The sequence below is a fragment of the Amphibalanus amphitrite genome, unplaced genomic scaffold, assembly GCF_019059575.1.
Source record: "Amphibalanus amphitrite isolate SeventyFive unplaced genomic scaffold, NRLGWU_Aamphi_draft 001059F_arrow, whole genome shotgun sequence".
Classification (NCBI taxonomy): Eukaryota; Metazoa; Arthropoda; class Thecostraca; order Balanomorpha; family Balanidae; genus Amphibalanus; species Amphibalanus amphitrite.
This window is the reverse complement of record NW_024882553.1, coordinates 144,476-170,720: the sequence shown is the minus strand read 5'-3', so window position 1 is coordinate 170,720 and position 26,245 is coordinate 144,476. Positions and strand designations below refer to the sequence as shown.

The following is a 26,245-nucleotide window of genomic DNA, read 5'->3' as shown; positions in this document are numbered from 1 at the left end:
TGAGTACGAGTAGCTTCTTTTACACTCAATTCTCGTTATTTCATGCTTTTTCTTTGCCCTATTAGCCGTTTTTTATTTTAAATTATACTATAAATGTTTTTAATTATAATATCAAGCTCCTGAGCAGCTTAATATTTGTAATAAAACTTAAAAATATTTCTTATCGTTGGTATTTTAATGAGTATCAAGTACCTCTCACTGTGAGCTCTTACATCTCTATATAACGCGCGTAATAATTTTCTCGTTTGTGGCGCGCTTGTTACATTTTTAGCTTGACTACAAAAAGCACATGTGTTTATTTTCAGTGGTTTATTTACATTAGTGGAACCCCAAATCAAATTGAAATACCGCGCTGAGCGCTCTCCGTGTATCCGTAATCCAAGGGTTGTCCGTTGTGGACTGTGGCATACTGTGGTATATGGCTGGGTATATTGATATACTATATGCGTTATCCTGAAGTACTGTTTAGCAACTAGCGAGCGTTCATTAGATGGATCCAATTCCAGTCAAGGCGATAAGTACCGACCGATCCAGTGACTTGAAGGCTGAAGCACAGTATACGGAGGCCGGGGATGTGATCTGATGCTATTGAATAATGGATGGGATGCCGTCATGCCATCGCAAAACCAAAGCCCTCGTTTTTCGTACTTCCAGATTGCATGTAACTGCTCCAATTGCAGGTGAGTCATTGTGCTAATCGATTGAGACTGGTGACGGTCGATTGAGCACAGATCAGTGTCCTGAGGTTCCTCGTAGACGTCGGAAGTGGAATGAGTGAGACGGACGTCTCTCGTCAGTCGTCGGATAACGTCAAATAGATGATCCGATCTGGCCCTAGATGACTTCAGAGGCCCAGCCCAAATTCGGGGGTCTCCCGTCTCAGCTGATCCCCGAAGGTCCCAAACTGAAGTTGTCACATAGGCGGCGGAACGGGGAGGGCACCGGGGCACCGTGCCCCCCTTTGATTTACGCATTTTAACATCAGCCCTATGGGCGTTGCCGTGGAAAGAATTGGACCAAAAGTCGGCAGTGCCCTCCCCCCCCCCCCCTAAATTGAAGATGTTCCGCCACCACTGGAAGTTGACGGATATGTAAGTGCCCTTACCGATATCTGAGGGCCCCTTCTGTCCTCCGAGAGACCCTACTGACATTTGAGGTCCTGCCGGCCGTTGAGGACCCCGGCCGACCTCAGAGCGTCTCTACTGGCCCTTAAGGACCCCTACCTGCCTCTGAAGGCGCCCACCAATTTATGTATCCCTAACGACTTCTGAGAGCTCCTACCGGTCTTCGAGGACCCCGACCCTTCCGGCCTGACTTTGAGGGCCCTTCCCGGTCGTTGAGGACCCCTACCAACCTCATAACACCGGACCCCTACTGGCCTCTGAGGGCCCCTACCGGACCGGCCTCTGAGAGCCCATAGCGGATTTTGAGGTCGCCTACCTACCCTACCTTTCAGAGTCTCTACTCTACGGCCCTTGCCGACCTCTGAGGGCGCCTGCTGACTTCTGAGGCCCTGACGACTTCTGAGGCCTTTAGCGGCTTCTAAGGGGCCTATCCACCTCTGGGGCCCTAAACGGTCTCTGAGTACCCGTAACAGCCTCGGAGGGCCCAGGCCAGCCTTTGAAGACCCCTATCAGTCGCTAAGCTTATAAGAACCCATACTGGCCTCTGACTTCTGAGGGCCCCTATCATGTTCAAAGGGTCCCTATCGGGCCTCTGAAGAGTGAAGGTCTCGGCTCTCTTGCCACCCCGGCTCGTCAGCGCTGAAGCGCATGCCTGCCACATACCAGTCACCAGTGACCAGGCAGCCTGTTCGCTGACCAATCGTCCACGCGAATGATTTCGTGGGCCGCTCGCTTACGGTAAGCCGTGAGGCGCTAATTTCGGCCAACCAGCCGGCTCGCAATTATCAATTACTCACATTTATATCCAGTTCGGCCGCTATTTCTGAACGCTGACTTAAATCCCGCAGGGCACAAAACAGAGCTCTCATATTAGGGAATAGCTACGTGGCCTTAGCCATTCGGCGGCACGGCACTCCACGCCGTTTAACACTCAGAGTTCAACAAAGGTAAAGGCCCCAAATTAGTGTATTTGTATTTCGGATCGATCCAACTTTGGTCGATCCGAAGCGTCCCAAATCCGGGCTAAATCCTAGCTGAATCTAGGCGTACTAACTACTATGGGCTGTCTTCACAGACCCTTTCCCGAGATCATATGTCCAGACTCAGCGTATTTTCAATACGGAAACCAATGGCGTCATAACACATAGATTAGATCGTAAGTCGTAACTCGCAGTTATCTTTGAAATCCGGTGACCTCACAAATCCGACGCCTGTATCCGTGCACATGTTTCCTTCCATGAAAATGTGGCGTTTTTAAGTCAAATAAGAGCTCATCGACAGGGGATCGTTGACTCACTCTGACCGTCCGCAATATGACTTATGACAATGGGCTTGGCCGCCTAGCACTGTCCATTTGGCTGATCTGGACCAGGGTAACGATATTGAGTGAAGTCTGGTCCGCCTTTTGACTTCGTCTGGCTTTCAGTAAAAATCTTTAGATGACTGTACGAGACCCTGTGTATCGTGAAAGGCTCAGTGCAAAGTTAATCGGTAACGTGATAAAGTTTACGGTCTTCTTGAGAATTATGAATCCAACCTCCCTTCGTGATTTCCTGGCTGATTCAAACGGCATTCTTACCGAGTTAAGGAATCAAAGAAGTCAATGGAATGACTCGGACAAGGAATGTTATCTGATGACGTCATAGAGCATATGCATTTCGCCGGAAGGCGGGATACTTCAGATGCCGGGACGCCAGTAAGCCCTTCATGCCTCAGCGCTGAATACCCTTCCGTCGTTAACATATTCATGACTTCTCGGGTCAGGTCCTTGGACTAACTTCCGAGAACTTGACCGGCCTCTTATGATGGCACTAGGAGCAGGATCGAGGACTTGATTAGCATTTTGTAAGACGGCAGGACCAGGAACTAAGGGATGTTTTGTTCAACATATGATATGCATGCTGCACGGTGCACACATTATCAGCCGTCGCTATTACAGAGGTCAGCTATGTAACCATTGTCGTCCCTCCTCAGCACTCGGGTACGGCGCTGTTTCCGGGTGCATGATTTGGTTTCCAGATCCCCTCGGGTGCCCCGCCAGCACCCCTTCAAACCCCTTACAGTCCGCGGAATCTCTCAGCAGGAATAAGAAGCCAAAGATAATCACCGAGCACCTTCCAGCATCTCCTATGTCCTAGGCATTAACACCTTTCAGCTCCCCTGAAAACCTCCTAATTTCCCTCTAAACCCATCGACAGTTTCAGCACTTCTCAGCACCCTATCTGGCCTCTGAGAACCCCTCAGCATCTCAAAGGCTTTTCAATACCCCTCTCAGCACCCAGCCGCACCTCTCACTCATCATCTCTTCTCCAGCACCCCTCAGCACCCATCTATACCTGCCATTTGATACTCCTCAGTACCGTTCAGTACTCGAAGCACCCCTCCAATACCCTCTCAGCACCCCTTAGCACCCCTAAACACCCTTCATCACCCCAACAACACCCCTCAGCACCCCTTCCTCTGACGCACTGATGCCGCCCGGGTGACCTCCGCCGCCCTGGCGGGAAATCCCGCGTGCTTTCCGTGCCCACGTGACTCAGGTGAGGTGAGGTGAGGTGAGTCTGCCGCCGCCGGCGGCGAGACGATGACGCAGTACACAGCGGTACCGGGACGGCCGCACAGTTCGCCGGGCTCTCCGGAACGGTCGAGTCGAGTCTCAGCAGTAGCGGCCGCAGTAGGGCATCCACAGTTGGTTGGAGTACACCAAGGTGGTGTCTTAGGGCCTGCGGTGTTTGGATTGACGCCGGAGTGAGATAATACGCCTGAGCGGCAGAGTCCGGTTGTGACGAGCGGAGGCAAGGTCAAACGATTCGCGTCGGACAATAACGCTATACCCAAGGCCGAGCGGTAGAGGGCAGGGTGTTAAGAGGAAGTCGCAGAGCTGGTGGAGGTCTTCACTGTCTGATCGTCAAGCTCTCTGCACTGATCCAGGTGAGACAAGCGCTATTTTGTTGAACTGTTTGGTATCGATGTGCTTTTGATCGATTGCAAGTTAGCAGATTTATCTTGAATGGTGTGATAATGAGTCACCTTGATCCCTCTTAGCAGTGCAGCCAGCAAGGTATTGCATATGATCTTTTCACGGCTGCAAACTCAAATCAGTTTTAGGAGTGTATCGTCACTTTGTTAGTGGGGAATAACGTAGCCAATACGGGCTGAACATGAACGTAGCCGTAGCTCGTGAAATTTCACAACAGGGTAGATATTTTGTATTTGTTAGGTAATTGCCGTACCAGAACTGAATAATGTGTTTTTGCAACATGTGTTCAGTGGGCAACATTACAAATGTTGACATTGATTGAGACCTCGTGTACGATGTATGTCAAAGCTTGACGGACCATGATATTTTATAAGGACAGAAATTCATACCGGTTATACTTTATTCGCGTTCTTCGTATCCAACAGTCGTAGACGTTGTGCTTCGTTTACATGGGAAGAAGTGTTGCACTGCAGTCGTAAAAATTCCTCATGGTTAATGTATGACTGCGGAGCTGATTTCTCTATTGGCTGGGCCTGACGCCGAAGTCTCTGGAGTGCAATGTTCGATTTAGTTAGCATTAGTTACTTTGGCGGCCACGAACAGCTACAGCCGTTTGTCGCGCTACATTCACAGTGAATGCAGAACGGTTTGCCTTTTAATGAGGGCGGGTAGTTTATTGCATAGTCCGATGCTATGAGAATTCGATGTCATTGCCGAGTGAAAAAGCGTGCTCGGAATTGAAAATAGAAAGGCATAAAAGAACAAACCCGAATATTTTTTTTAATGAAGGTTTTTTTTGGAGCATGGTCCCTACTGCAGCGTTCAATAACACCTTTTGTTACTGGCAGCAAACTATGACAGGGTCCCTGAGCTCCGACTGGCCAAATAACGGCTTGGCTACAGAAATGAATGTGTTAGCGTCACCATGACATTGTAAAAACAATGAATAGGAAGCGTCAAGCGACGCATTTGCCTTGTATCTGCCAGTGACCGTTTCCCATCCCTGTTTGTTGTTGTACGAACAATTAGGCGGCCAAACCAATTACGGCATGCCTATGTAGCTGAGCAGCTACTGGAAACAACAAATCCTTCTCTTAAAAATGTAAACAGAGATTAGTTATACCTACTCTTCGCGCAGTTCCGAGTTCAGCCTAAAAGGACTTTTTCACTGGGGTGAAGATTTTAGACGCATCCAATTTTCCCGGGTACAGACGACATATCCGATTTATGATTGGATGTTGCATGGGCCATACTGCCCCAAAATGTTTGCCAATCCCCTACCCCCCCCCCAAAAAAAAACGTTAACTCATTGTCACCGAGGCTTTTAAAGTTGAAGTGCGAGCTCGCCAAACTGAGTGGAGTACCATCAGTAAACATAAGGTACCGAAACGGTTTAGAAGGTGCCAAAGTTCGCATTGCTCCAAAATCGATCAAGTGACGCATGCAAGCAGGTCCCCATGTGCAAAATCCGGTTTAGGCGACCCACTTCTTCCCTCCGTAGTTTTCCGTAAATCAATAGGTACAGTGCTGGGTGCGTACGTGACTTCCACTTTCCCTGAAATATCGGTCTCAACGGTCACTAGCCTTCAATTACGCACTTGGTGACGGATGAATTTCACTGCATGTGGGGCAAATACGTGCAAGTGGAGTGGCTTTACCAACTCTAGGAGCACGCACGTACCCTCCCACATCCGTCGGCACACATACATAGTTCGGACCGCCTCCCTGCCGCTGTTCCGGATATGTATCCGTATAATCGAACTGAGTCAAAGGTCGCTCACGTACTGATGGACTAGATAGGATAACCTCACGCGTAACCAATACTGGAAAGCCTGGTCTGGGAATCACCTGGTCTGTGATGATCTGGTTCTTTCTGAAATTTGACCTTTGTTATTTATAAACACGCTTCACTCTGAACAGCAAATCAGCTGGTTGGAAGTTCACGTGTCTCCCTCTTAAATAAATGTATTTGTAGCCTCATGCGTACATAGGTGCTCATCGCTGTTCATTGTCGATATTCGCTGTTCACATGACAATGTTCATAAACAGCGCTCCATCCGCCTGTCTAACTCTCACGTATCCCTGTCGGCAGGTCGCCATGTCAGTGCAGGTGGTGATGCATCAGAGAAGCCCCCTGATCCCGCTGGTGTTCGTGATGCTGTCCCTGATGTCATACGTCCACTGCAGACCACAGTCCTCGGATAGTCATCCTGGAGGCTACCACAGCACGCTGTTACAGTATCTCTCCGGCATTCAGCAAGAGTTACCGCCCGAGCGTCGGCCCAGCCCGCAGCAGCAGCAGGAGCTGGCACAGTTCCTGCTGAACCAGCAGGAGGAACAGCGACAGCAAAATCTCAGACCGGAGCAGAACCGTGGTGGAAACCAGCAGATACAGCGGCAACAGCAACCTTTCAGACAACAACAGCAGTTCCAGCAGCAGCAGCCCTTCCGGCAGCAGCAGTTTCAGCAGCAACAGCCCTTTCAGCAGCAGCAGTTCCAGCAGCCTTTCCAGCAGCAGGGACGGCAGCAGCAGAGTCTGAGGCCAGCTCCCGTGATTCCCGTTCGGGGACGACCTGCTCAGTTCAGACGCAGACCGGGTGGAGCCATCATTTTCCCCGGTCCGGCCTCATGAGTTCGGGATGAAGCCTGGGTTGGAGTCGGGGAAAGGTTGAGGGTTCCCGAGTTTGAGTCAAAGCATCCCGAGTTGGGATCGGAGTAAGGCAGAGTGAAATGGTTTCTGGCGGAGTCTAGCATTGAGCCCGACGAAGTCCATGATTTAGTCGACGGAGTAGAGAACGAAGTCTGCGGGAACCCGAAAAGAAACCCGACGTAGTCAGGAACGAGGTATGCTCGAGTCTTGGGCGGTGCCTGACAAAGTCTATAACAGTGGCAGAATGTGTCTTAGGCCAGTTGAGAGTTGCTGGGGCATGCACCGGTGGAAGGAGGTCGCTAGAATTGGTGTGAGCTGTCTGGATTCCAAAGCACTGGATTTGTTTGTATGTCAATGATGCGGTCTTATGTTACGAATGTTTTCTTTTTCAGTTGACTTCATGTCAACATGTGTTCGGTCGGACTTACCCCCAACCCTTCCGTACCTCCTCAGTGCGTAAGTGTTCATGTGCTGATCCATCATGATCTTCTCAAATAAATGAACTTCCATGTGAAGAATGTGTACTAAGTCATGATTTTTTTCTCACAAATACATTGTTGGCTTCATAAAGGTGGTACCTATTGCTTGTCTACTGCGGGATGCATGCTCCTCAAAGACCTTTTCAGTTATTGGCAGGTCTTCCAATAAAAATCTGATTTCGCTTCCTAACTTTACTTGTCGATTTGGAACAATTGTAATAGCCATAAATTTACTTTTCGTGGAAGATAACGTACCCCATGCATTCATTTCTGACGTTGAAGGAGGGACAAAGGCCCTAAACGTCTGCCCCTTTGATCCACCAATGCACTTATACCTACATTTCGTATGCCTCAGCCATGTGTTTTAGTATGCAGATATGTGTAACACTCTGCAATGTGTAAGTGTCGAGCATTAGGTAACCAAGTTTGATGCATTTATTTGCTTTGCAGAGTGGGGAGTGTCAGGAGTAGGACTGACAAACTAGGTGTGCGTGTGGTTTTGTTATCAAATACAATTATCTCGCAGTTTGTAGTGTTACTTTCGCTTATTGTTCGCGATGCTGTTTTCAAAATGTGTACGGTTTTTAACGAAGCTAGTTGATTTTTTTTAACTCTCGGCTCTCTCGCGTCTCGCGCAGTCTCGTCTTTCTCGAACTAAGTAGCCTGTAAAAAAGTCATTGATTTATCTTACACTGGACATTGCAGGCTCGAACACCTTGTTTCAAACATTCATCTCAGTTTAGGTATATAAATTCCGTCCCCTCAGATAAGTCTGCCTCCACCTCCACTATACTCTGCCTCGTGCCCAACGCTAGCCACTCAGAGACGTCTTCGGCCGTTCGGCGCTGCTCATTGGTCGTCGCCAAACGCGAGCGCTCATAAAGGCACGCGAGTCCCGGCGACTGGCAGAGAGCGCTCGGACGGCAGCGTGCATTCAGTATGGCCCGGTTTGTGCTCCTGTCACTGCTACTGCTGTCTGTTAGCTGTAACTGCCGAGCAGAGATCTCATCCGGGGGAGACGACCTGCAGTCCATCAGATACGGTTAGTCGGAGTGTGGGGGTGCGAGATACAGGCAGATATTCGGATTTGGGGGTGTAAGATACAGTCAGATACTTGGTGGGGTGTCAGATACCGATGTGGGGCGTGAGACGCGGTTTGATACTGGGTGTGGAAGCGTGAGACATGGTCAGATACTAGGTGTGAGGGTGTGAGTTACGGTCAGATACTAGGTATGGGGCGTGAGATACGGTCAGATATTCGAAATCGAGTGGTTGGTGTGAGATATATGCTTGGGGGACATGACACACAGTCAGATGCTTGGTCAGAGGGCGTGAGATACAGTCAGATACGAGACACCGGTGTCTGGGGAGCGTGAGATACGATAAGATACTAGATGTGGGGGCGTGAGATTAAGATACAATCAGTACTAGATGTGGGGTCGTGATATATGGTCAGATAAGGTACTGTGTGTCACATTCAGATGTGGTCTGTCCGGTGTGGTGCCATAAGATGCCATCAAACAGATAACGGCCTGTGAGATTCAAGTTAGAGGTGTGCTGGCATGAGCTACGGTGAGATACTTGGGTGTAGTGAGGTCAGATACGGTCAGATAAGATATGTAGTGTGGTTAAATGTATCTAGTCAGTCAGATACGGTCGGTCGGATGTGGGATGTGAGATACGATCAGATGTAATACGATTACAGTCAGATACGATCAGTCAGATATGGAACGTAAGATGCATCCCGGTAAGATGCAGTGTGGTGTAGTCCATCAGATGCGGTCAGTCAAGTAAACTTCGATAAAGGAGCAACCAGCAACCACAATACAGTAGCTGATAGCTATATTGATAGCTGTGTAGCTGACCACAATTCTGCATCTGAGTTACATTTCGGCGATAGAGATGAAACAATGAAACATTCAGGTGTGGGTATGGGATTTACGGTCCAGTAAGATATGATGTAATACGGTCAGGTGTCGTCAGATACAATGAGGTGTGGTGCCATTAGGGGCATTCCACGTCAAATCGAACAAAAATCGGCTGTTTTGCACCTTACCATCAGCGATTTCATTATAAATTTGTGAGCGGGTTCCTGTGTGGCCCCGGACATAACATTGATGTTTTTTTGCACATTCTGACCACAGGTCTTCTAAATATAGGGCATCAAATTTTTACAAAATGTTGCATCTTTATATTTTTGAACGACCATAACTTTGGTTGTACTTGTTTGATTTGAATGAAATAAACCTTACTGTTTAGGTAATTTCTTAAGCATTTGTTTAGAATTGCACCTACTTAAATATATGACCTTGAAATTTGCTTAACTCTGTTCTTAAGCACAAATATTGAAATAGCAAAAAACACGTCACCTTCGATTTGGCTCATTTTCATATATTTTATTGCCTACCATATTCTTAACAACCTGTGAAAAAATTAGAGTGGGCCATTCATAAGTTTTGAAGAAAATTGCACATATGCAAACGTATGTTAGCACGCGCAGTGGAGGGGGAAGAGCGAATTTCGCCCACCCCTCCTGTTTTTCGCCAATATCTCATAAGATTAATGCGAAATTAATTATGGCTACCTGTCAAGAATTGAATTGGACATCTCATCGTGCAAGCAATAAGAAAATCGGTTCACAACTGTTCTAGTAATAGCGGTGTAAAGTGAACATCCTGTCGCCGCAGCGACGCGGCGACTCGGCAGCCGGCGCCGACCGCTACGTGCCGCCTGAATTGTAGACTGTGCCGGGACGGAACGGAACGGTTCCGTCTTTACATCGCGATCCCTACCGCTGATTACGTTCGATTCGCGTCAAATTTTGTGAGAAGACTAAGAAATGTACAGGCAATCTTATGGTGAAAGAGTTTTGAAAATCGGTTGGTAAACAATTGAAATATGAACGTGTAAACACAAAATTGTGATTGCTGCGTTTCCCGCATCGGCCGAGCCCGCCTCAGCCGGCGACATGTTACTCTTAGCAGGCCTCTAACTGCCATATTTATTATTGGATTAGCTAGAAATTCCCCATACATACTAAAAAATGTATGTTCTTTCGTATAGTGAAGATCAAAAGACGTGAAGGTATCGTTGCGTGATAATGTTTTCGTTGAATTTACTTCATGATGCATTTCCACACGGCTCAAAATTCACCGCAAAATACCGTTTGCCTGAGACACTTTTACTATGGAACGTGAATGCTTGACTACGATGACTATGCATTTCCATTCTCGCAGAGTTTGGGATATCACTAATCAGCAATCATTCATTTCAGAAAGTGTACACAAGCAAGCATGTCTTGACTCTGTCTTTCAAGGTCACGCGCGGTTGCGTGATGTTGATGCATGAAAACGGCGTTTGCCGCGAAAGTTATGAATGGCCCACTCCAATTTTTTCACAGATGGTTAGGAACATTGTGACGGACATAATATGTAAAAATTACCGAAATCGAAGGTGACGTGTTTTTTGCTATTTAAATTTTTCTGTTTTAATTCAAGGTCAAATGCATTTCAAGGTCACTTCAATTTAATTTTATAATTAAAAATCAAAGCCTTATCAATTGCCTATAAGACCCTGTTAATATCATTTTGATACCAGAAAAGGAACCAGAGTTATAGCCATTTAAAAAATTGATATGTGGCATTTTTCGCTATATTCGATGACCTATATCTCAGCGATACGTTATCAAATTTCGAAAATATTATACGTAACTCAGTTTTGAACCATGCCCAGTCTGCCTACAAATTTTCAGAAAAATCGAAGGGGATGACGGATTTCGGTGTTTGATTTGACGTGGAATGCCCCATTAGATACCTTTAGGAAATCATTTGTGTTATCGAGTGAATCGCGGGAACGTCAGAATATTTCTTTCTTTCTTTCTTTCTTTTCCGAGATTACGTATGTTGCCGGCACAATTGATTAAAACGTTTAATGAATATCTGCTACGCTCACAACAGGCTCACATACATACGTTCAAATGTGCCCGACTGTCCCTCTCCCTAGTCCCTACAGTTCAAATGATTTATCTAGAATCACGATTGGCCGCCCGACAGACCGCTAATCAAGCCTCTTATTTAGTTACCAACCGCGTGTGAAATTGTTGCATGCAGTATGTGCAATTGCATCATGCGTCTATTGTGATCCATAAGGGCAGCTACGCGAATTCGCCAAATGAAATGCGACGTCAACCTAATGCGACCTTGCCGCTGTTGTATTTTTGAGAATTGTTAAACGTGCACCTTGGAACAGCTATTATTCAACGCAGCCTTTTGCGTGTCTACTGGGTATTTGGGAGATTCCCAGATAATGGATGTCTGGAAACTTTGCTCATTACTGGGTATTTGCACCAAGGAATCGGTTACCATGGCACCAAAAATCATCACGAGGGCAGGGAGACGTTAATAATTATCTGAATGACGCTCGTCCCAGTTATTAACAACAGGTATGTACATACCTATTACCTATCCAGAACAGATGCATATGACAAAAGAAGATCATATCCGGATAAAACTGGATCAGACTACTCTCAAGATGGTACGGTAGACACCGGAGCCTTCATTGGATTCTGAGAGGTTGAGGCGCGGGATACTTCATGATAACGTTAGACGTTAGGAGGAGACTAATGAAGCGGAACCTGTCAAACTTGATAGCTTGCAGTTACTGACCGGCCCCTCCCCCCGTGCCGCAGCCGCAAGGGGCGATGTTGACATCATTTCTGAACATTACGTCATTTTGTTGCTCCGAGAAACACGGCTCGCGGTGGCTGTTTTATGATAAATTGCGTGTGAAGTCACCGGCGCACTTAAGCGTTATCAATGTCCCATGTCCAAAATGACAGCACGGTGCCTCCAAATGCGCCTGGCGAAGATTCAGATGCGTTAAAGCCACAAATGGAGTTTTGCGGTCGGTCGTGCAAATCACGCGATCAGGCGAGCAGACACGAGCGAGCGGCCACCATGTCAGGCCAGGGTGCAACTGGGACTGACACGTGCCACAGTATCTGATTGTCACCCCTTCAGTGGGCTGGCTGGCCCACTTTAGGCATGGGACATTGCACTTTGGTACATGGCGCATGGTTTGCTAGTGTTCCGGGTACTGCTTGTAAGTGTTCAGTGTGCCGTTTGTCTGTTTGTTAGTGTTCAGTGGGCTGTTTGTCGGTTTCCAGTGGACCGTTTATCAGTATTTAGCTCACTGTTTGTCGATATTTAGTACACTGTCGATAAGTTTTCGGCACACTGATGACATCTAACGGGACTGCCTTTCGACATTCAGCGCGCATCTTGTTAATGTCCAACTGCTCGTTTGAGTCCAGTACACTCCCTTTAGCGAATCTCCCTTTGTAAAGCTCCCCTTCTAGGTTTTCCTGATAAGATAAAAAGTAGTACTTATAGGAAAGCTTAGAAAACATAAAAGCGCTAGCCGCTAGCACCCATGCCATGCCTGATGACACCCGTTCCCCGTATTGTCCCATGGATATCGAGTTGGAGCAAGATGAGCTGTACTGGACTTTAAATGTTTAGCACCATGCCGGCACCGAAGACAAAAACGCGCTGCTGATGATCAGTAGGGCATATAGCCTCCCTTGTAATAAGGTAAATTAGGGTGCGGTTTTCGTGCTGGATTCACTCGTTATTAGGTGGATTTTGTGACCGCATTCACGCCAAATTCACGAGCACGTTCACAAGTGGGCATCAGTTTGCTGAACGTGTTATTAGGTAGATTTGGAATTGCGAATCAGCTGAACTTTAAGTGCTAGTTGAGAAGCTCAGAAGTGAAAATAGAAATATGAATCTCACGACGTAACACGAACGCTCCAGAGTAGGGACTCGTGATGAATTCACACACCGTCGGTTTCAAAGATAATGACGTGATCACATGCTCTTTGGGACGTCGTCGACGCTATATGATGCTGGAGGCTGCGTCACGTTTACGTGTTAGGCGCACTCATTTTCGGTGGCCGTATGAAGCTCCGATACTAATTACGCATTTATACTGAGAATTGGGAGCCGTTTCTAAAAAGGTGGGGTCAACTGGTCACATAAAGTAATCTCTGGTATTATTCAACGCCCCATGAACTAGTTTAACTTCTTTAAAATGTTGTCCACTGTCATTGTCACAGCTTGCATGAGAGCAGGAGTCATGGCGAGAACTGAGATGCCGCGATTTAGGTTACCCAGGGAACAGCGAACGCACTTTGCAGTTAACGGTCACGCTTTGTTAGCATATAATTATGACAAAAATAATCGATGTCCCGTAAGTGTGATTTGGCGCGGCATGATTCGTGCAGCCCCCTACGTTCTTGTCAGGAATGCGGCTGTTATGCGCTTGCAATAATAGGTAACGAGAAGTTGCGGTAAGTTGTCCATTTTACAAAAGTACGGATTTGTAGTGACCGGTTTGGTAATGTCACAGCGTGCTGAAATATTTGTGACGTCATCCAGGGTGCCAAACAAGGCAGAAATTACCATGTTGAGCGTTGCTCGGTCGCCGTTTCTGGTTGCGATGTTGCAGGTTGCACGTGACGTTGATGAGTACCGTTGCTGGTGGTCTGACGAGACATTTATATGTGTGTGTGATCTATGTGTTGGTGTCTGTAAGGGGACCGGTATAGTGGTCAGCCCACGTGCACTTTGTGTGAGGTGGGGAATGTGCATGAAATTCCGCTGAAATGACCGGAAAAAAAGATGTTTAAAAAGAAAAAACTATAAAGCTGAGAGAAAAGTCGCGGCCAAAAATATCTTTGGTGACTCGTAGTTGTAGATGTCATTATCCACCCGATGAAATTCTCGGAAAATACATTAATGAACCTGATTCGCAAAAACATCTACGGGAGTTACGTCATGCCCAACGATGTAAAATTTCGTGCTTGACAGCAAACATCGGTGAAAACATCATATAAGACATTATTCGGTTTTCCTCATAACGTTTCAAAGAACTCTGAAATTATGCTGATACACCTCATACAATAAAACGCTGGATAACAATGGCGATGGTATGAACCTTGTTCACCCATAGCCAAAATAACTTTTTGACAACGCTATACCGTTGGCCGAACCATTTGTTGTCACGTGCGATTTGCAGTCCATGTTTTAGCCCTCTCGCAACTTTTCCCCGGCTTGTCAAAGGCGGTGCGGGTAGGTCGCGACTCTGTTAATCCGGTTATCCTCCACACAGCGGGGATACACCCGCCGTCGGTAGCTTGTGTACCTACAAGATTTAACCCGCTTGAGCAGCATGTGTTAGCTCCCCTTCTCTTACATTTTCTACGACATCCTGTTTGAGTCGACGGTACCAAACACTCCCAAATACGGGCTACACACTAACAAACGGCCGAGCGACAAGCCGGAATTTCTGCGCCCATCTGTCCGAAAATCCCAGCAGTGGCTCGGGCTATAAATTAATACGATGGCGCCTCCCTGGCGGCGTACGAACCCGCACGCTATGAGCACTGCGCCTTGCCGCTACGATCACCCCAACTGGTGTCGTTCGTATAGGCATTCCTGGCATGTTATAGGAACGGCCTTGCGTGACTCCAGTGGCGACAGCCAGAGCACCCGCCATCGACAGTAGGGGAGCTTCGTCGAACCGCTAATGTGGGCGCGATGGTGTCGATTCGGCGGTGTCCGCATCGCTGGCAACCAGTTATCGGATAGACTGCTGTGTAAAAACGCACCCGAGCCGATACTACAGCGACCATCCCGGCAGGCGAGTGTTGCTTGTAACGGCGCGCCGCGCCACCTGCAGTCTGGACGCTCGGTAGATGTTCGCTTTCATGCTGTACTGAGCCGATGGAATGACTCCTGGGAAACTATTGGCTGTTTGCAGCCAAATTCGGAAGCGCGTGATAGGTACAAGCGGCTTTCGATCAACAATGGAGCTTGCTTGCTGCCAAGGCTGGCGAGTAGTTGAAACCATTACAACGACAGCTGTCAGCGTTTGTGTCGCAGTTGGGGCATTCCGGGACGTTCCAGCGGCTAAAGGAGATTGTAAATAATCCATCACCCCCGCACGGCCCACAGACTGGACAATATCGCACCGACCAGTGTATTAACTGCCGGATCTGGCAGCCAGCTGTTGTCTTAGTTCTGACGTCACTGACGGATGCAGTCGAGACTGAAGAGGCGGGAATGTGGCAAGGAATGATGATCTGTGCTCTTCCCAGACAATGTGAGGCCTTGTGTTAAGAAATTAAGAAATTATGTTAAGAAATTAGCCATTAAGGTATTGCTTATCATGTGAAACACATTGGAACTGATGCGCATCGTTGTGAATACCAGCGTTTTTGTTTATTCGGTACCATTTCCAAAAGAAAAAAATGCATTTCTTTCTAAATATTTCAGGGATGCTAAGCCTGTCACACTTATTCAAACGTGCTTGAATGAAAACTTAAATTGGATGGATTTCAGGTTACGGCCACAAACTTTATTTTCGCCATGTTAGATAAGATAACAATGATAATAATTAACAGAAATGCGTGTATTCCCTTTTGGTGACTGCAGAGTGCGGATATATTGTTGAGTTGTTCTGAAAACGAACCCGGATTGAGCTCACCTCCACAGCTAACGAAACTACTCCCTGGGACTCAAGCCCGTTTCTTTCATCTTCATCATGTGACATAACCCACGCCATTCAACGATCTAACCATCCCCGCACGTATCATTTACAGCTAACACAGATACGCGATTGTTACATATTGTTGAAAAAGCTGACGACTGATGCCGTAGCCTGTTCATCCCCGTAATGCAATCTGAGTCTCTATACCTTGTCACTGATTGAATAGGATCGTTATATCACGCTTCGCCATTTTGCTATTAGTGCTTGGTCTCATGCTTCTTCTGTCTGGGGAATACCACGTCCAAAACGCGATATGGATGGCCAACGGGAGACGTGTAATGTAATGTGATGTGGTTTGTAGTAAATGAGACTTCTGCGTAATGGATTCCAGGTGTGGGATCTTTGTCTGTCTGTTTGTCTGTCTGTCTGTCCTTTGTCTGTCTGCCGATCTGTCTGTCTGTCTGTCTGCATGTCCGTCTGTCGGTCGGTCTGTCTGTCTGTTGTCTGTCTGTCTGTCTGTCTGTCTGTCTGTCTGTCTGTCTGTCTGTCTCTCTCTCTCTCTCTCTCTCTCTCTCTCTCTCTCTCTCTCTCTCTCTCTCTCTCTCTCTCTCTCTCTCTCTCTCTCTCTCTCTCTCTCTCTCTCTCTCTCTCTCTCTCTCTCTCTCTCTCTCTCTCTCTCTCTCTCTCTCTCTCGCTTCTCTTATTCTGGTCATCTGCCTCACCAAAGCTGGCTTATCCTTATGTTCATGCAAGCGACAGCTCAGTTGATCTCGCTGAATTTGTGCATAACTGTGTGTCTATTTATTAGCCGGCTTGAAAGATGTCAAACTGGACCTTCGAGAACGCTACTTCTAATACGATTTCACACACTGTAGCGAATACCAAATTCACTTAGGCTGCTTAGCAATTCCTCTATGTAGATTATATTGTTGGATATCGTTTGGATGCTGAGAAGTAAAACATACACGCCTACCTATAGCTTATGTCGCTTTTTTTGTCTTTTTCTGCCACGTTGCTTGTGTCTGTAAACGGCCACAAGTAGTAAATACGACCTACTAACTATAATGCATCTTTACGGGATCCTTCCATGGCACTTCACGACTCGCGATTTGTATGCTAGCAACACGTGCCATATAGATAGAGTGCTTGACGTGACCGTGAGTAGCGTGCCGTGTCTACACTAATTCAGTCGTATATTTTTATCACATATCATGCTCATTATCATAACTTAAAAAAAAAACAAACCAACTGTTGTGGACTGGCTGTGAATTGGGAGCTCGTAACCTCAGCAATAAAACGCAGGGCCGACGTTCTCGAGAGCAACTTTGACTTAGGCTGGGGGTGGGCAGCTCAATTGAAGAAGAAAAAAAAAACGTCCGCATCGCTTAGTTTCGCCAGCGCATGTTGTTCAAGACACCCACTGTTTTGCCTTTCATTGCAGAGTACACTCATGAGTGATTTGGATTACGTTCCTTCATATATTGACAATGCAGTTAGAAAACGGCCATGACGATGTTATTTACCTCAGTCCCGTCGTTTCCATCCTCAGGATACTCAAAAGTCAAATCCTTCTCAACGCCTCCACCCCCTGTTCCGGGCTGGACGGTCACCTTTACCCCATGCGGGTAGCTCCACCCCAGGAGTAGCCGGGTGCGCTGACCGTCAGCCCGCGAGTTGCAGTGGGGGGGGGGGGGCGTTAAACGGCCCCACTTTTTTCGCCGGGCCATAGCATAAAAATGGCGCGCCGCAGGCGCGCCAAATTTTTGGTACCTCTAGGGAATTGATTGAAGTTCATTGTGACATTGTTTCAAAAAAATTGGTCGGAAAATTTTTGAGATATCGAGGTTTTAATGACGTCATGATTTCTGAGTTTTCGACCAAAAACGGCATATGTTCAAAAACTCATATAAAATCACAGAATAGACATACAGACATGCCGTAAACGCCATTAGACTGCCAATACCATGAACAATCTAATGGCTATCTTCGATTATTGATTGTGGTTCCGCATTTTCCAAAATCTTGAACTGAATCTTGGTAATTTCTCGTAACTACTTCACGACCATGATACATGCATTTCTTAAATTGGACTTTTTGAGCCAAACACGTACACATATGATAAAATGATGTCACCATCGTGTTCTACGCCCCAAATTACCCATAAAACATGTGTCACAGGCTGCGAATATCAGTTTGGATTTTCGGGGATATGTGCCTACCCGGTTGACCTGACCTTGACCCTGACCTATGCTTGACTGACCCCTACATTGAGCTGACACTCTTGTAGGCCTTATATGAAGGATTGTGCACCGTTTTGACAGAGTTTATGACGAGAGGCGCCCATTGCAAAGTCCTGAAGTCCATGCTACTGAAAGCCCGATTTCAGGTGTTTGACCTGACCTTGACCCGACCTGTGACCTCAAAATTCAATTTTAAAGTACTCATCTGAAGCGTCTCGTCATTTTCTTTCGTTTGCTGCCTCGTGCGTTTCGCTGCGCCTATTGGTTCTCGAGTTATCGGCTGGGGGCGTTTAACGCCCCCCCCCCTTCCCAGCAAACGGTGGGTGGCGAAATACCCCAGCAACTGCCGGGTAAGGGGCTAGGTGGCCTGTCCTCGTGATTGGCTCAGCCCCGGCGGAGCACCAGGATGCCCATCCAGACCAATGTCTCCCCCTAAATCTTATCATTCTTCCGGCTCTGAAATAGTCTCGCTAGACAGAAAGAGCCTAACCCAACAAAACAAAACAAACAAAGATGTTATTTATGACGTTTTATCCTCTTATCTTACAGTGATTCGACGGCGACTGCCCAGTCACTCCTGCCTTCTGGGCAAGATCCTGCTGTTGGATGGCCAGTACTCGACACTGGGTGAGGGGCCCGATGACATCGAGACCATGGAGTTCGGCTACGAACGGAACAGCGGAGAGTGGAGCAAGGCGGCGCCCTGCCATCTGTGAGTATATTTTACATATTTTTTTTTTTGGGGGGGGGCGCAGTTTATTTCCCGGGACCTAGAGCGTCGCCGATGACCACTGTAGTCCAGGCGCCCAAAATCCTCCCCCTCCCCCCCCCCCCCCCACCCCGGGACCTAGAGCGTTGTCTGACCGTGATCTAGTCATATACCTGAAACCTGTCTCGTGGGGGTATAAGGAACAAATATAATATTAAGCACATTTTTAGTAGTTACAAATGGATTCATGTATTCCTTCGCCTGCCTTGCTTCATCTTTTGACATTCACTTGCAATAAATGCATGCTTGCAACATGTAAACAAATCTGATGAATGACGTTTTTCTCTGCCCGAAATTAACGCTTCATCACTTACCTTATTAGCTTAGAGCACGTCTCTATAAATGTACGTACGTGAATATGAAATAATATTTTCGGAGTTTCTTGAGTGATATATATTGAAAAATTGATAGCAAATATTTCGATACTCGTAGTGGTACCTTTTTCAATGCGAGTGATGCACAGTGCGAGCTTTGTTAAGCACAACAAAATAACACAATTCCCATGCAATCGGTGGAGCTGGGTCCTCCAGTGCAGATAAAATAACCTATACGATACCGCCTTCCTAAGAACTTATACAATATCACTGTCTATCACGGAATTTTAATTAAATATTTAGACAATCAGCGCTAATTTAATAAAAAGAGCGTCACTTCAGTTACAGGTAAGTCACACTTACACAAGGTGACCCCCCCCCCCCCCCTCGCGTGTTCGTTCAGCGTGCCAACCACTATTTTTTTAGCACAATGTCCCATATTGGGCTCAGCTGGACGCCACCGCTGTCGAGATTCATTGACGGGCGCAGCTGTCGGATCTCGATGGCCTCCCTGATTTTACGTTTTTTCCAGTGGCGTTCGATGGCTAGGGTTCTCGCCTCGAACGGGTTCAAGTCACCGCCACAGGTACAAAAGTGTCTGGCCGTCGCTGACGTATCGCAGCGTGCGTGCTTGATATCGGCGGTGTGCTCCTTCAATCTGTCCTGTTTTGGTCGCCCTGACTCTCCGATATAGCTGGAGCCGCACGAGCACTTTATCTCATATACGGCCCCTTTCTTCTTGCTCTGCTCCACGGGATCTTTGACGTTAACCAGGTGACCCCTCAATCGCTTGGATTTGTGAGCTACCTTGATTCTGTGTGGCCTGAGAACCTTGGCTATCCTTTCGCTGAGACCTGGGACGTAGGGCACTGCCGCATAGGCTTCTTGGTCTCTGGCGGCGGCTTCCCCCTGTACGGTCTGGCTGGCGTCACGGCGTCTCATAGCCCTCTTGATAAACGGCTCCGGATAGCCATTGGCTACGAACACATCCCGTATCTTGCTCTTCTCCTCCTTCACACTTGACATGTCGCTGCAGACACGTCTTGCTCTGGCTTCCATGCATCTTATTAGACCAGCTTTCATGGCCGCGGGGTGGCTCGAGTTGTACTTCAGGTACACGTTTGATGCGGTCGCCTTCCGGTAGACTGAGGTGCCCAGCCGACCTTCTGACCTCTGGACAAGAACGTCCAAAAACGGCAGTTTCTGGTCCACCTCCCGCTCCAGTGAAAACTGGATACTTGGGCAGAAAGTCAGGAGACCTATATCGGACTATATCGGAGACTATATCTATATCGGAGACTATATCGGTGACTATATCGGAGAGTCAGGGCGACCAAAACAGGACAGATTGAAGGAGCACACCGCCGATATCAAGCACGCACGCTGCGATACGTCAGCGACGGCCAGACACTTTTGTACCTGTGGCGGTGACTTGAACCCGTTCGAGGCGAGAACCCTAGCCATCGAACGCCACTGGAAAAAACGTAAAATCAGGGAGGCCATCGAGATCCGACAGCTGCGCCCGTCAATGAATCTCGACAGCGGTGGCGTCCAGCTGAGCCCAATATGGGACATTGTGCTAAAAAAATAGTGGTTGGCACGCTGAACGAACACGCGAGGGGGGGGGGGGTCACCTTGTGTAAGTGTGACTTACCTGTAACTGAAGTGACGCTCTTTTTATTAAATTAGCGCTGATTGTCTAAATATTTAATTAAAATTCCGTGATAGACAGTGATATTGTATAAGTTCTTAGGAAGGCGGTATCGTATAGGTTATTTTATCTGCACTGGAGGACCCAGCTCCACCGATTGCATGGGAATTGTGTTATTTTGTTGTGCTTAACAAAGCTCGCACTGTGCATCACTCGCATTGAAAAAGGTACCACTACGAGTATCGAAATATTTGCTATCAATTTTTCAATATATATCACTCAAGAAACTCCGAAAATATTATTTCATATTCATTATAACTTGAGGAAAAGGTAACATGACTCTTAAGTCATACATGTACGTACGTGCGCAACCGCAGGCACTAGCACGTTTTTTCTCTGTTGATAAAATCATCTATCAATTAGTAACGGTTTGTTGCGCCATTTCTCGCGTCTGCTCAATGCTTTTAATGGTTATACCAGGTGGATTAAAGCATCATTTTAAAATGACACTTCTCTCAACACTTAATCCGCCTGTCTGGTCTACGAGATAACAAGCTCGTTTATCCGTGTGCTTGCAACAGGAACATCGGTTCCTGGTAACGTCTCAACCAGCCCACACTGATTATGTTTCCAAACCCCTTCAATACCGTCTAATCCTCCCACGTCTTCGTTTGGTACGAACTAGATTAGCTGGTCATTTCAAGAGCTTCAATCAGACGCTTGACGCCCCCAGTACGTTCTGGTCCGTTCAGATACTCTGAGGAAACTAGGCCAGACACTTGAGTAGACTCTGGTACGAGCGACACCTGGCGATGGGCCGCTTTGAAGGAGGAATTCGTATCAGAGCCATCGGTGATAGATTTGGATCGGTCTCAAAGCGGCTCGGTTTTACCTGCACCTGGGACGGAAACGCTCTGGGGCAAATTCACACCGATCGGATGTCGAATAGGTGTGAAAAAAGGTGGCAAAGCTGCCCCCGTGCGGCAAGCGTGACACCTGGATATTGAGCCGTGAACAATGTATGGAATTACCACGTAAAAACAGCGTAACATGGTGACGCGAGACTCGCCTTTATTTTTGATCGATAGTCTTGAGAGTTTAGGTACCGATTTCCGTGGGCAGGTCCTAGTGGGTCCTAGTCCATACTGACCGATATTCAGTTTACGTAAGGCGAGAAGTCAATTTAAATGACTCTAAACAGTGGCCGAAAGATCCAACTATCACGGCAGAAAAAGAGTGCACTTGTTCATAAATGCCACGGATAGACAGTTACAACAAATTTCCGCGTTAAATGTCAATAACTTACCCGATATAGCCTATGAGCAGTGGAAATCAAATAAACGTTTGATATTTCGCACAGCTCTGGGACGAGCCGGGGGAAAAAATCCAACCCACGTAGCCTCTCAGCCTGTCGCAAAGTTTTCAGAAAATATCGTACTCGTCTATCTCTGCCTCCCTAGTGGGTACATCACTGTCTCATACTTGTTATCGTCCCTGTCATGCGACCATATCATGCTGTCAGAACAGAAATCCACGGAGGAATGCCAAATCCAAAACAGAATTCCATTGGGATGCAGCGTCGACCATAAGTCATCTAATTGTATTGAGAGAATTTTCCACGGGGACGTCGGACGTGGGCTGAACTTTGCCTTATAAAGCTGATTCATACGTTGTGCTGGGTATCTATCTTCATTTTCTCATAATATGATCTGGATAGAACAATTACATACTGATTTTGTCCCAACCTGAAAAAAAAAACAAAAAGCGTAGATGTTTATATATTAGCTTAAATCAAGCATTATCAAAGTTGTTGGGAATCACAAGCAAAGGTCTTGTAAAAAGACACATACTCCCGATCTTTCCGAGAAGCTCTTGCTCAATTAGCGCAAAATGAGTCGCACCAAACTTCCACCCTCGACCTATCGTTCATAAAAAGCGATAGGTTTGGCGCGGGCAAACCTTTGTCTGCTGTCCCATAAAACAGACTATCGTCGTGCTTGTCTATCTGTCCGTCTGTTTCGCCTGTCTGTCTGTCTGTCTCGTATGTCCGTCTACCTGCCTGTCTTGTTGTCCTGTCTGCCCTGTCTGTCGTGTCTATCTTGTCTTTCTGTCTTGTCTGGCTATCCTCTGACAATCATCCTCTCCTCTTCGACAGAATGTCTGTGGCGCACATCCGACAGCACGAATGGCTGAGCGGGTGGCTGGCCGAGCTCTTCCCGGGGCGACTGGTACGGCGTGTCTACCCCTCACCAGTCTCCGGCCGCTCCTGGCCCAAGACGCGTCGTCAACTGGACCGCGCCGCACGTATTCATACAGCTAGTGGTGCGGCGGACGCGTATGTTGTCCTCTTCCTCAGTTCGGAAGAGGATCTTCAAAGCTAGAGGCTGCTGCAGGAGAGGAAGAGAGAGACACTGAGCTCTGGTGTGCTATGCAGAGCAGGCGCTGGGGCTGACTGTTGAAACAGTCACCGGCTATTTATTTGAGATAACGGGTATTTGTGCATCCAGTGAAGACAAGATGATGTTCCAGAAACCCGTTCTAAGTGTTGCTGTTCATGGCGCGATCCTCAGAGTGGACTGGTGGTATCCTACATGTAGCAGATATATGGAGAGAATAGTGTAAGAGATTTTATTGTTCCTGCCAATGGCGCATCTGCTGTATAAATCGCCCCTACGTCCGAGGTAGATCAGTTACTTGACTTGCAATACTAGCATGGGGTGCTGCGTTTTTTTTTATTGCAACTCTTTAAAAACATCTGTTAAGTTATCTGTGGTTATTGTCCAGCTTCCTGAGTTCCAAGTTTCCATAGAAAGTACAACATGCTGTCTTCAATAACACCCAGCTCAGTTCCTCTGAAGCCATTTAGCCCAAAGGCGTCAGACGCCTTTTGAGTCACAGCATAGAGATAAATTTAGTTGAAACATTCGTGAAAGACTGGCTCTTAGCGAAGCTTGTAAACGAGCCTTGAACTTTGCCCTAATCGCGAATCGTGATCCCATGGGACGGATGGTTTTGCTAACTTCTAAATGAGCAACGGCCATTCACTGGCCGTTATGCTCAGTTATTTCTGCTGCCTAAGTCATACCAAAATGTTGTTTCGAATTATTATATTCAACCAGTAGCTATCTGTGGAGACTTTTGATAATATTTGCAGCAGCTTTTGAAGCCTGGATTATATGTCTTGCTGAGCTTGAACACCACAATAGAGAAGGGTTTACCCGACATGATGTGCCAAAAGGAACGGCTATATATAATTATTTTATATTCCAATGAAGACTTCTGGCAGATCAATTGTATGCAGTGATCTTGCGGAGCACTCCGAATGTTGATCTGCATTACAATTGAGAGATGCTGCCGGACGATTTCATTCCAAGACACTTCCATACGACATTGAAGGCAATGAAGGCCGTGGTCCAACGTGGCATGTGATTCACGCCCTCATAGTCTGGAAACACGGGTCATAGGCAGAAGTCGTCTACGAATAACGGCTGTTTTCAACTCACGTTGGGTGGCCAAGCTGAGGGGACATCCCTGCCATCTCAATCCTTATCTATTTCAGACTAAGGAAGAATTACTCGCAAACTTGGTGAAACTTTCCCGCCATGACCGTCCGCTAACCAAATAGAGCCATCTGGAATTATGTGCGTCCCACGCAATGCACGGTATAGTGACTGATGACGCATTTGGCCAGCGGGGGACCCAACCTTTTGAAGAAGCCCGTCATCCCGGAGGGAGGTAGCATTACCACGAACGGAAACGAACGTGACCACTTGAATGGCAAAAGCTTCACCTTCTGAGACCATGACGGTCGTATCTGTAAACTTCGATGCAAGGCATTGAAATGTGGCGTAAATACCATTGCCCGCACCGAGCCATGACATTTCAATGCAAAAAGTTTTATGTACTCAGAGTTCAGATCGAATTTGAAGGCATTGCAATTACGAATGTACGTTTTTTGATGCATGAAGTTAAGTACCATCTTTTGTCAAAAGGGAAACTAAGAATCCTTTTTCCTATCCACAGTCATGTTGAGGCGTTCCTATTCGTCATGTGTAACAAGCACACTGCTGTTCTGTGAACGATGAGTAAACCTCTCCCACACCCGTGGTATCCTCTTTTAGGCCAGTGAGTTGGGCATGTAGCTCGACCTGGCACCGCTTCGCGAGCGAATCCTCTGTTTTGTTTACGTTTGTGCTTGTGTTCATGCCTCCGTGTTATATCTGAACCATAGACTATTCTATATCAGTAGTCTATGGCTGAACCCATGCGCCGTGCTGTAGGAGAGAGGCAAGACGCCGTTGCTAATGTAAGATGTCACATTGCGCCGGTGTCGTATAGTAATGCGCTGATGTTGAATAAACCTCAGACTTCATCGACGTTGTTTGGAAACTGATGTGCCATCAGGCGACATGTTATCGGAGAAATGAATTCGGGGTACTACAGGGAACAATCATGGGGCCCATACCTGATTTATGTGCACATTGCTGCTGTGCACAATGCACATAAATCACAAAAGCATTTGAACGTTCATAGCAAATTGAAGATTTTGCAACGGTAGATAATCATACACATAACAATATTTGCACTACCTCATAAGTCATACACCCGCATTTTTTTTGCGGCACTAGTTCAAAACTTGGTAGTTGGTTTCGAAAAGTCGCATTTTAAAAATGAAAGCGTTTGTCGGTTTATCAGCTCTACCATCAGTATCGTGATAAAAATAAAAGCTACACGTATCGTGTCGGTTGCACCTGGAAGGAATTCTTGTAATACGGATCAATACAAAACAGGTTACACGTCCATAGAGTTCCAAACAACCGTTCATTCTTGTTTCATTTCATTGTTTCAAACACGCTTCAAAACTCCGAGACCACTGTTCGGTTTGTGTTTGTGCCCACGTGCGGTTCTTTTATTGTTCGCTATGTCTGAAACTTAAAGTAATTTTTATATACCCCACGACACGACGATGTATTCTATTTTGTAGGTGTATTAGGCGAACTTCTATAAGACAGCAGTAAATCTTAACCCGCGCGGGGCTGGGGGGAGGGTAAATTTTACCCCCCCTCGCGAATTTTGGCAATATCTCAAAAACGCGCCGCCAAACTTTCAGTACCTTTTCTTACATCAATTTGACACGTTCCCTGAAAATTTGAGCGAAATCCGTCGGAAATTTTTTGAGAAATTGACGTTTTAGTGACGTCATGTTCGCCATTTTCGCCTCAAAAACGGCAAAATTTCAAACGCCGCTAACATCTTCATTTTTAAAGGAATCAAGACGTAACAAAAAAGGTTATACGTAATTCTACTTTGTCTATCAAATGGTTATCTCGGTTTTTTGAAAATTTTGGATTTTGGCCTAAATTTTTTTTTTTCTTCAAAAAACTGACTTTTTTGGGAAAATAGTTATAAAATCCAAAATTTTGAATGTATAAAAAACGGTATATATGTCAGAGAGGTGGTCTATGTGCACCTACATACCAATTTT

At 46.7% G+C, this 26,245-nt stretch overlaps 2 protein-coding genes across 3 annotated transcripts; both read left to right on the top strand.

Annotated features, from left to right (window-relative positions):
• Positions 1–339: 339 nt before the first annotated feature.
• On the top strand, positions 340–25,132 carry LOC122369660. Of its 2 annotated transcripts, none has more exons than XM_043344567.1 (3): positions 340–680; positions 18,576–18,738; positions 22,916–25,132. In XM_043344567.1, exons 1-3 carry the CDS (start codon positions 596–598, stop codon positions 23,139–23,141), a joined length of 474 nt encoding a protein of 157 aa, XP_043200502.1. In that variant the 5' UTR covers positions 340–595; the 3' UTR covers positions 23,142–25,132. The 2 variants fall into 2 exon arrangements, with proteins under 2 accessions (XP_043200502.1, XP_043200501.1); XM_043344566.1 differs by lacking the exon at positions 340–680 and adding an exon at positions 8,161–8,275.
• On the top strand, positions 3,676–7,325 carry LOC122369659 (protein FAM170B-like). Its single transcript, XM_043344565.1, has 2 exons — positions 3,676–4,055; positions 6,197–7,325. Exon 2 carries the CDS (start codon positions 6,203–6,205, stop codon positions 6,734–6,736), a length of 534 nt encoding a protein of 177 aa, XP_043200500.1. The 5' UTR covers positions 3,676–4,055; positions 6,197–6,202; the 3' UTR covers positions 6,737–7,325.
• Positions 25,133–26,245: the final 1,113 nt, after the last annotated feature.